Source organism: Portunus trituberculatus, chromosome 48 (assembly GCF_017591435.1).
Source record: "Portunus trituberculatus isolate SZX2019 chromosome 48, ASM1759143v1, whole genome shotgun sequence".
Taxonomy (NCBI): Eukaryota; Metazoa; Arthropoda; class Malacostraca; order Decapoda; family Portunidae; genus Portunus; species Portunus trituberculatus.
This window is the reverse complement of record NC_059302.1, coordinates 15,440,489-15,452,820: the sequence shown is the minus strand read 5'-3', so window position 1 is coordinate 15,452,820 and position 12,332 is coordinate 15,440,489. Positions and strand designations below refer to the sequence as shown.

Genomic DNA, 12,332 nt, shown 5'->3' with positions numbered 1-12,332 from the left:
ACGAAAATTACACATATTTCAGTGGAAGTGCGTATCAAACTTTCTACTTTCTTCTTTCACTATCATTCCTGTCCCGTGTGTCTGTATTTATTTAGCGAGAACAAGTGGTAATGAAACTGGAACTTGTTTAGAAAATAATCCCTATTTTCTTATGTAGGATTGGCTTAGTAACTATTGCCGTTCTCTCTCTCTCTCTCTCTCTCTCTCTCTCTCTCTCTCTCTCTCTCTCTCTCTCTCTCTCTCTCTCTTTCTTGTTGTTGCTATTGCTGTTGTTGTTTTCAACATTATCATCATCATTATCAGTATCTTCTTATGGTTATCACTATCATTGATATCATTATTACATATTATCAATTTCCAATATCTATTATTACATATTATCAATTTCCAATATCTATTATTACAAATTATCCTCTTGTATTATATTTATAGTATTTACACGTATTACGCCAAAAGAGTGCACAGAGAAAGAGGATAGGTGTGTGTGAGTGTGTTTCACTGTTTGATCTGCTGCAATCTCTGACGAGACAGCCAGACGTTACCCTACGGAACGAGCTCAGAGCTCATTATTTCCGATCTTCGGATAGGCCTGAGACCAGGCACACACCACACACCGGGACAACAAGGTCACAGCTCCTCGATTTACATCCCGTACCTACTCACTGCTCGGTGAACAGGGGCTACACGTGAAAGGAGACACACCCAAATATCTCCACCCGGCCGGGGAATCGAACCCCGGTCCTCTGGCTTGTGAAGCCAGCGCTCTAACCACTGAGCTACCGGGCGTGTGTGTGTGTGTGTGTGTGTGTGTGTGTGTGTGTGCCAGCGTTGCTCTACGCTATTCACAAAATTATATGTTCCCCATACAAACACGAAAAAAAAAAATACACATATCCTACACACACACACACACACACACACACACACACACACACACACACACACACACACACACACACACCAATCACGTACCCTCAGGCGTCAGCATCTGGGGCTTGTTGGTATGCTGGTACATGGAGAGGAGACGCGCCCTTGTAGTCTCTGGGTCCAGGGTTCGATGAAGAGTTCTACCCGTCCGCATTTTTCTAGAAGGCTGAAACTCTCCCTCAGAAAACAGGCGATTGATTAGCGCGCTGCGGAGAGTTAAAAGCTAAAGTTACACAAAATGAGAGGTGTTGGTGGGGATGGTTGAAATAGTAGTAGTTATACCTATAAAAAAAACTACTTCTACTACTTTTTAGTAGTAGTAGTAGTAGTAGTAGTAGTAGTAGTAGTAATAGTAGAAGTAGTAGCAGTAGCAGTAGTAGTAGTCTGTTCCATCTATGAAGTCCGTTCAGGGTAAGGCAGGTCACGTCGTTTACCTCTCGCCATATTGCCAAGTCAATCTTCTTACATGTGCCTTTCTCTCTTATTTCCCATCCATGTGCTATTTGAAAGTGATATTTTATGTATGCTGTAGTATAGTAAAGGAAGCCTCATAGTACAGAGAGTGTCGATGTTTAGAATTATAGCAATGATTTATAAAAATTTCTGTGACATGTGGCAAAGGTTTTTTTCAAATTTTGCCACGATGTGGTGGTGGTGGTCAGCATGTCTCCTTGGGTCCCTCACTTGGTTCGAGTCAGGTCAAGTGTCACGGCTCACGCCTCACTTTCTGGCTACCAAACAAGATGGAAACTACAACCCCGATTTTTACCTCATGTAGGTGGTGTGGAAAAAAAAGTCGAAAATGAATGCTAAATAAATACTAAAGAAATAAAACATAAATTATACATAGCATATATATATATATATATATATATATATATATATATATATATATATATATATATATATATATATATATATATATATATATATATATATAAGAGAGAGAGAGAGAGAGAAGGCTTGCGGATAAGCAGGTAGGGAGACAATTTTAATTGTGACGACGCTGTGGTTGTTTATTCAGGTTAAGCTGCGTACACTCTCAGGACTACGAGAGGAGGCGTTCGTCTGTGTGTAGATGTAACCACGGTATATCTGGACTGTGGGAGTAACGGCTGACTGACTGGAGGTCACTGGCCTGCCCTCGTGATCCCTGGTGGTGCCCAGGGGAATAAGGGTCAGAAGAGGAAAAGCCAGGTGTGCTGCGAGACCGCGTCAGGTCATTGTTGCTATGTGTGTGTTTCACTGTTTGATCTGCTGCAGTCTCTGACGAGTCAGCCAGACGTTACCCTACGGAACGAGCTCAGAGCTCATTATTTCCGATCTTCGGATAGGCCTGAGACCAGGCACACACCACACACCGGGACAACAAGGTCACAACTCCTCGATTTACATCCCGTACCTACTCACTGCTAGGTGAACAGGGGCTACACGTGAAAGGAGACACACCCAAATATCTCCACCCGGCCGGGGAATCGAACCCCGGTCCTCTGGCTTGTGAAGCCAGCGCTCTAACCACTGACCTACCGGGCGTGTGTGTGTGTGTATGTGTGTGTGTACATTATACCCCCCTTTCTAAAGAGAAAAAAATTATACCAATGAATATATATATATATATATATATATATATATATATATATATATATATATATATATATATATATATATACATATATAGATAAAAACGATAACGTCGAAATCATCACAGCAATAGTGAAGTTTATTGGTCCGCCTGAAAGTGTAGCCGCCTGGTAACACGTCTCGCTGATCGTAACGGAAGGCTGTCCGGATTGAAGTCACCCTCTTCATCCCCGTGCGGTGGCTGAGGATTGTGCTGCAAGGAAGGGAGAGGGAAGGTGGCGACTGGAGAAGGGGTGGTGTGTAGCTATGGTGGAGGGGAAGGTGGTGGGTTGGTATTGTGAGAGAGGGAGATGAGAGAAGGGTGAGAGGGTGGTAAAGGAGGGTTGGCGGCCTGAGTGAGGGAGGGTGTTGCAGGGTGTGAGTGGAGAGGAGCGAAACAGAGTGGAGGGAGGGGGAGAGAAGAGAAAGCAGGAGGAGGAGGAGGGAGGTATGGCGGAGAATGGGCGTCAGGCTGGATGTGAGATGAAGATGAAGGTGGAGCTGGAATGATGAGGGGGAGCAGGAGAGATTTGGGTTGAAGGTTGCCTGACGGATGGAAAGTGAGGGAAAATATGAGGCAACGGTAAAAGCGGCACTGCGACAAGTTTAGGCCGACAGGCTGTGCTCCAACTTTTCAATTCAAGGTAACAAGGCGGCGGCATGTCACTATTCACTCACGTATCACTGGCACCGGACACTGCATTACACGGTTGGTGAGCGGGGGAGAAGTGGAGACCATGGATGAGCGGTGAGGGTACAGGAGTGAACATTTCGAAGAGCGCGTAGGGCTTCTGGACAAATTTCTGCTGTGAGAGATTCTCCAGCAGAGTGGCCAGGAGGAGGCGGGGGTTGGCGGGCATCAGCTGCAGGTGTCGGTGACAGAGAAGTGCCTCTGGAACTGGCATCCTTGAAGCAGTGTTCAATGCCTGCATGTGAGCAAAGAAGGCAAAGGGGCGACAGCCGTCCAGCTTCAGCGTATCTAACTACTGCAGGTGCGATAAATGTGTCTTACCGAAGACCTGCAGGAGCCGCGCCGGATATTTGTTGGTGTCTGGAGGCAGCTGCAGTATACCGCATACAAAGGCAGCCACGTCTGATGGAATCTCGGCGATGTTGAGCTGGAATTTCTGGGCGTCTGTGAGGTCCGCGAGCGCCCAAGTTGCCTTGATGGGTGTGAACCACGTGGTGATATCGTAAGTGAAGGCGGGAATTTTGATATGCTTGTCTATTGTGTGTCGATCCAGGGTCACCAATGTTGCGCACTTACTTTATATATATATATATATATATATATATATATATATATATATATATATATATATATATATATATATATATATATATATATATATAAAGGGGGTTGAAGAAGGAGTAGCTAGCTAGAAGAGAAAGATGATGGGAAGAGAAGTGTGAAAGAAAGTGAGAGATGACAGTGTGTGGGCTTAACCACATAGCTCTTTTTACCATTTTATTATTTTTCAGCATTTTTATTGTTTTATCATTTTTATTTACTTAAGGTTGCGTTCCTCACATAATGCTACTGTTGCAATTACTCTGCCAGGAACACAGCTCTTATATCTGTTTTTCGGTGGAGAGAGGGAGAGAGGAGGACATTCACATTTGATGTTTATTTCAGGTAATGATCCCCAAGAGAAACACAGCTAAACTCTATTAAAGATGGACTGAACAGAGCTGTAACAGTGTTGCATTTATGCTAGATTTTCTTCTTAATTTTAATCACAATAATATTTGTAATTTAATTAGGTTATTTTATAAACCTATACCTTAGCAACTTGCCCATAATAGTAATTATGTAGATGAGTTAGTAAGTTAGCAAGTTAGTTATTTTTAAGAGTTAGTAGTTAGTTAGTTAGTTAATGATGAACAGACATTTAAATTATTAATTAGGAAGTTATTAGAAGTTAGAATGTTAATTGAGGAAAAGGTAGGATAGGATACATTTAGATTAGTAGGTTCCCTGCAGGCCAGGTGAACTCCTCGTCCTCCGTCTACGGTTTCTGCTACATCTGTAAAAAAAAAAGCTAGAAAAAATTAAGGGGATTAAGTAATGATAGCCTCCACTTCGGGGATGGCTATAACCTCGCTAGTTTTGGGGAACCAGTTATGCTGCCTGTTGTGTTGTATTGTTAAGAAGTTATAGTGGTCTGGCTCTGAGAATCTAAGATTTTCCCATATTTTACGTGCCTTGTTATGGATGGATATGCTTAGTGGGTTTATGATATATCTTATGTGCAATTCATCGGATTTATAGTCCGACTCAAATATGAAAGCCGCTGAGGGGGGAGACCTATCGGGGATTCCCCGGCTGCGGCGTCGCCAAACGTTGCAGCCCCAATGGCACCAATCGCTATCTGTGTAGTTTTCATTGTTCGCCAGCTGGTTTCATTCACAAGTTGGTCCTGCCTATCGCGCCGAACTTTCGCTCTTGTGGAAGCCCTATTAAAAAATATATATACAGATATTCATGCCTACATACCTCATAATATAAACGTTTGGTTATTTATCTATGTGTCTGATTGAAAATGACATAAAAATATGCAAATATATGTTCCTAATGGTACAAAGTATGGATGTACCAGTGTCCCATCAAAATATTTTTTTGTAAGTCTAATAGTACATATATAACTTATCACAAAATTGTCAGAGTTTCTGCATAGGATAATGTTCCAATCAAAAAGCGTAGAGCAAATATCACTGAGTTGCATTTATAAAAAACAATTTTCGGAGTCTGTGCCGAAATAACCTGGCCAACATTACCGAAACCGAATTTTCCTAACTGAATCACAACAAGCGAACTTGGTATGCCTTTTGATCTCAGAAAGTTTCTCAGAGTTGGCACTGTCCATTTTCTAAGTTCATCCTCACTAATATCCATAGTGTTATCCATAGTGAAGTCGTTGTGTAGCGAGTGTGGCGATGGCTCTTAACACGCTAGATTTGTTTACGTTTCGATAGAACAATCTCGGTGCATGTTAGACAATATCCTCTATACTGTTAATTTCTTAAGACTATTAATTGTTGTGATTTTCTGTATGAATATAATTACGCTTTATATTAATGATCTTTTTATGGAAAGTAAAAAAGGCATTAAAACTACGCTTTACCTATTAATGATCTTTTCTGAAATTTTTGTCCCAGAAATCGCGAGATGGATTAACACTAAGTGTGGAGAAAGAGCGCTCGACATATATATAAACATTTCCACTTCTTTAGCTTATATCTTTTTGTTGCCACGTTTTTTTTTTATAGAGGAGTACATTCAGCTATTTTAGTTCTTCGTCAAAGATTATAACTAAGCAGAACTTGTTGACGCTTTATTAAACCATTTAATATTTACAAAACGTGCAGAAAAGTACGTTCCAGTTGACCAACTTGCTGTGAAACATGTGCTACGATGGCGACGCCGCAGCCGGGAATTAACATATTTGAGTCGGACATCTGGTTTATAAAACGGTTGAAGGCACCTACATAGCAGATCAGTTTTGGAGTTAGATTCGTAAATCTTCTCAATTTACTGAGTACGGCATTACCTTGATTCTTCAGATTTACACAATGTCCTCTTAGGCCAGTATGTTGTAAATTTAAGCCAAGAAATTTCCCTTCCTTACTTGTATTTATCTCTTTATTGTTTATCATTATAGGCTTAGTTTTATATTGTGCGATCGGAATTATTTTGAATTTCTCTTCATTGGTCTTTATTTTCCACAGCTTTTCATATTTATTGATTCGATCGATCTCACGTTCAACTTTAAGTTCCATCATTAGTTTTGACTTGCTTTGTGATGTAATAACCTGGGTAGTGTCGTCTGCAAACATAGTTATTAGGCATCCATGACCAGGTTGAGGCAAATCATTTTTATATAGGGTGAACAAAGTTGGTGATAGCACACTGCCTTGAGGAACTCCACTTAATAGTTTTATGGTGTTACTGTTATCTTTTCCTATTTGCATTTTGGCTGTTCTATCATCTAAAAATATGCATAGTGATTTTTCTAATATTTCTGGAAGTCCTAGTTGTAATAGTTTATATTTAAGGCCATTATGTCATACTATATCGAATACCCTCGAGACATCGCGTAAGACTTTGTTGGCTAGGGCATTTGCCACTGTTTCATATGTAGTTGTGATGGTTGTGTGAGTGCCTTTATTTGGCCTAAATCCATGCTGCCGATCTTTTATTACTCCGTTTTCTGAGAGAAATGTAGAGAGTCTTGCTAAAATCAACCTTTCATACAGTTTATCAGGAACTTCGAGCAATGATATTGGTCTATAGTTTACAGGGTTTATTGGTATTTTATTTTCCTTAGGTATAAATATTATTATAGCATTTTTAATAGAGGAAGGGAAGTAACCAGTGCAATATTATATATGTCTTTGAGTTGTTCGATTGCCTTGTCTGTACAATTTTCTAATATTAATTTGTTTATTTTAGATACTCCTGGAGCTTTATTTTTAAATCTCTTTATGGATCCTCTGATCTCCTCAGTTGTAATTTCTCTTGTATGAATGTTTTGTGTATTCATTCTGGTCGTATCCACTAATTCAAAACATTTAGTTCTATTCATATTAACATTCACATATGCATTTATATGATTAGAGTGTTGGATGTCAAAATTTTGCTCATCTTCATCTGTAATTTTGAATATTTCTTTCCATGTCTTTTCCAGTAAGTCACACTTTTCTTTGTCTGTATGGTACTTTTTTCCTTCTGAGTCTTTCACATAACAAGTATGAGTTACATTACTACCTTTTAGTGTTTTGATTTTTCTCCAAAATTCTTTGGTATCCTTACTGTCATCTATTATATTTTTTATCTTGTCTTCCCAGTTCTTATTTTGAGCTTCTTTGCACTTCTCTCTTAATTCGACTCTTAACTTTGTATATTCTCTATAATCATTGTAAGTCCATCCATTCCTTAAAGCTGATCTTTTAAGCTCATTAAACTGTATTTCTAATTCTTTTTATTTCCTCAATATATATTAGTTGATTTATTCGTTGATAATTACTTTTAGGTATTGACTTATCCATTGCCTTTTTAATTACTTTTGTCCATTTTTTTTATTTATTAAGTTTTTTTTTTTTTATAGACATCTCATCAATTGTTTTTTTTTTTTTTTTAATAATTCCCAATTTGCTTCCCGTATATTATAAATTGGTGTTTTTTGTACGAAAAGGGATTTTGCTGAAAGTATAAGTATTATTGGCAGGTGATATGATGTGGTAATATCCCTAGGCTCTATACAGTAATTTAAGAAATGATGGTTATTGCAAAAGACTTTATCTGGCTTAGTTGCTGTATTTTGTGTTAAAAATGTTGGAAAACTTTGGCCTAAGTGTAACATTTTACCTTGATTTATGAGACTAATTAAACTTTTTCCCACAGTATTTTCAGTTTTGTTACCAAAATGTTTATGATTGTCATTGAAATCACCCAGAATGTAAGTTAGGATACTATTACTTAGTAGTTTATACATGTCGGTAAATGGTAAATATGACCTAGGTCTAGGTGGTATATAAGCAGTAGGTATTAAAATGGGCCGCAATGAGGATATTGTTATTTAGTAGTGTATACATGTTGGTGAATGGTAAATATGGCCTTCTGGGTGGTAAATAAGTAGTAGCTATTAAAATGGGGCCCAGTGTAGTTTATATTTCCACTGCGAGAAAATCTGTATCATAATCATCAAATATTTTGTGCTGTATATTATGTTTAACTGCAAGAGCTGAGCCATCCGCAATTTCTTGTGAAGTGTTTATTTTATGTACTTTATATCCTAGTATATTTAATGTGTCTGCTGGTTTTAGGCCATGGCTATTTATTGCTATTATGTCAGGAGAAGTTCTAATATAGTAGTTTATTAATGACGTTTTGTTAATTTTCCAGTTTAACACATTATGTTGGATTATTTTAATGGAGTTCATCATAGTGATGATTTTCTTAATCTCTTGGTGTCTTAGGTGATCTTTCATGTTGAAGGCCTGGTCTTATTTTCCTAAAAATATTTTTTCTAATTATGTTCCAGCAATCTTTAAGATTTATTTCTTCTTTTAAGATTAAATCCATTATCTCATCTTCATTAAATTGAAGATCTATATAAGTCCATTTATATTTATTTTGTCTAATGCCTTGTACCAAGTCCTTTACAGTGAAGTTACCTTCAGGCCATCCTCTTTCTTCTATGGTGTAAAATTGTAAGTCCGTTTGATTAGCCTCTACGTAGAGTATATTGTTTTTTTCATTGTATCTAGTTCTTGTTCAATGTTTATTTCAATTCAATATCTATTTACTCATTATCAATTGATGTTTTAGTTATCGTTTTTCTTTCTATATTACATGGGATTGTTATGTTTTTTGTTTAACTTTTCTAGGTTTTACACTGTGATTTATGTACTGTGTTTTTAGGGATTATTATGTTAGGCAGATTGTTAGCTTTTAATATTGCATTTAATTCAACAGCATAACTCCCAGGATTCTCAGTATTTTTATAGTGTGCATGTGCAATAAATATGTAGATCTTTAACATTTCCTCTTTTAAAATTTCAGGCAACTGAGTCTGGATAGGGATAGACATTACATTGCTAATTGGTTTTGTAACACCGGCAAATGTTGATGATTGTTTTTCTCTCTTCATAGTTTTTTTCTTTCAAATAAGATTTTTTTCTTACTGCACTTCATAGCTAACGAACTATGGTTTTCTCCGCAGCTTATGCATTTCTTACCATGTTCCTGGCACTGGTACCATAGATGACCTTCAAGGCTACACTCAGAGCATATTTTGTAATCTTTATCTTTGGGGTAGTCCTTCGTGAAATGCTCTTCAAGTTTATAGTATTTCATACAACACTTTATTGGTATGTAGGTCTCTTGTCTAATCTCATGAGGTAGAATACTGATATTAAAAGCAAAAGTCCAATTTGTGTGTTTTTACTAGCCAAGCTAGATTGAGTGAAGGTGATCTTTATATTAGAAGAATTGGGGAATTTATAAACATGCTCGTATCCAAGCATTTTGAGCTATAAACTCTTCCTTAATATTTTCTTCTCCCCATTCATGTACCATTGGGTCCACTCTAGAGGCTATGACACTCTTCTTCACTCTTTGTTCTGGTGGTAGTATAGGGGTAAACCCTTTACTGTCTAGTGCATCCCTAACCTCCTCTGAGAAAATCTTATCTGTATTATGGTCATTATATGTTAAGACAGCAAAGCCGTCATTTGCCGTAAAAACTCTTGTGATCTGTAATTGATTGGTAGAAAGAAGTCCCACAAGTGCAACTTTTCTTTCTTTACTAGGTGGCTATCCTACTTTTTATTTTTACTCTGCTCATGCTCACCTACAGCACTTCTGATCTTCCTAAGGTCAGAGTGCTGCCCATTAGGGGATTTTGCACCTGGCTGTCAGAGTCCCTATGGCCCTTTGCACGGTCTTCCTATAACCACCCGTTTAACGGGCCTCTTCAAGAGAGTACAGCTAATCTGCAACCTTCAGGGTTCAGCTTCGTACCAACTCGTGCAGTTCTAAATGGGCAAAAAAGCTGTAGATGGAACTTCCCATGCGTCTGCGGAACACGTAAAGGGACAGAGTCCCGTGTAACTGACGGTGAAAAAAAAAAAAAGTCCACGAAAGGACAAAAACTGGCTTAACCAGCGAAAAATTCCTCCTCTTACCAGAGACTAAGTCCCTTGATCTCTTGCCTCACTGAGGCTAAGTCCACAAAGTGGACAAGAACCGCAAAACAGAGAGGAATAGTGGAGGAAGTCCGCACCTTACACCGTCTAGTCGTGTTGTCACGTACTTGCTGGAGTGCAAATACAAGGACAAATACGAGCCGTGACGATGTTGTGATTGTTTATTCAGGTTTAGCTGCGTACACTATTAGGACTACGGGAGGAGGCGTGCGTCTGTGTGTAGGTGTAGCAGCCGAATGACTAGATGTCACTGGCTGACTGGCCTGCCTTCGTGTTCCCTGGTGGTGCCAAGGGGAATCGGGTAGAAGAGGATTAGCCAGGTGTGCTGCGAGACTGCGTCAGGTCATTCCGTGTAATTCACTGTTTGATCTGCTGCAGTCTCTGACGAGACAGCCAGACGTTACCCTACGGAACGAGCTCAAAGCTCATTGTTTCCGATCTTCGGATAGGCCGGAGACCAGGCACACACCACACACCGGGACAACAAGGTCACAACTCCTCGATTTACATCCCGTACCTACTCACTGCTAGGTGAACAGGGGCTACACGTGAAAGGAGACACACCCAAATATCTCCACCCGGCCGGGAAATCGAACCCCGGTCATCTGGCTTGTGAAGCCAGCGCTCTAACCACTTCGTGTGTGTGTGTGTGTGTGTGTGTGTACGCACGACACTATTATAATCTGTTCCATCTATGAAATCCAGAATTGCCATGAGTACGGCGTTGCCAATTTGACCACCAATTATCAGATTAAAATGGTCTCCCTACCTGCTTATCCGCAAGCCTTCTCTCTCTCTCTCTCTCTCTCTCTCTCTCTCTCTCTCTCTCTCTCTCTCTCTCTCTCTCTCTCTCTCACACACACACACACACACACACACACACACACACACACACACACATTATATATATATATATATATATATATATATATATATATATATATATATATATATATATATATATATATATACATATATATATATAATTTTTTTATGTATAATATATATTCTATTTCTTTTGTATCTATATATTATTCATTTTCGACTTTTTTTCCACACCACTTACATGAGGTAAAAAATCGGGGTTGTAGTTTCCATCTTGTTTGGTAGCCAGAAAGTGAGGCGTGAGCCCTGACACTTGACCTCATTCGAACCAAGTGAGGGACCCAAGGGGACATGCTGACCACCACCACCACATCGTGGCAAAATTTGAAAAAAACCTTTGCCACATGTCACAGAAATTTTACTATACTACAGCATACATAAAATATCACTTTCAAATATCACATGGATGGGAAATAAGAGAGAAAGGCACATGTAAGAAGATTGATTTGGCAATATGGCTAAAGGTAAACGACGTAACCTGCCCCACCCTGAACGGACTTCATAGATGGAACAGACTATACTACTACTACTACTACTGCTACTACTACTACTACTACTACTACTACTACTACTACTACCACTACTAATAATAATAATAATAATAATAATAGTAGGTAGTAGTAGTAGTAGTAGTAGTAGTAGTGATGTAGTAGTTGTGTAGTAGTACAGAGAGACCAAACAGAGAGAGAGAGAGAGAGAGAGAGAGAGAGAGAGAGAGAGAGAGAGAGAGAGAGAGAGAGTCCTAATACCGCACATATTTACCTAAAACGTAATCACCTTATATAAAAACATCATCCCTTTAGCCTATCACTCACCTTGGATACGGTTTTCCATCAGGTCCTGGTGCTGTGGGGTCTATAAGAGCGTCTCCTAAAGTGTAGCGCCCATGTGCAGCCGCCTCACCACCCCAAAGCCCTACCACAGCCACCACCCAAACTGCTGCTGCCGCACCCCACATCAGCAGGAGGGACACTCCCTGCGTCTGGAGAAAAACAAAGGATAAGATACTTTGGTACTATAAAAAAAAAAAGTAAAACTAAATTGTACTGACCCGTAGGGCTAGGCCTATAATACGTGCGACGCTGCCATATCTTTCATGACTTCAAGGAAAACGGAATAACTGTTCTTTATTCATTTTAATGCATGAACGCAAAAAAAAAAAAAAATGGGTTGGGGACAAGACATAAAGA

General features: G+C 39.1%; 1 protein-coding gene across 1 annotated transcript in view; it reads right to left on the bottom strand.

The window, feature by feature from the left end:
* LOC123498648 overlaps positions 1–12,124 on the bottom strand; it is a gene marked incomplete at its 5' end in the record, with an annotated part of 17,050 nt that extends 4,926 nt beyond the window's left edge. Inside the window, 2 exon segments of the mRNA XM_045245960.1 lie at positions 973–1,133; positions 11,958–12,124. Of these exon segments, the coding sequence (XP_045101895.1) occupies positions 973–1,133; positions 11,958–12,100 (304 nt within the window).
* Positions 12,125–12,332: the final 208 nt, after the last annotated feature.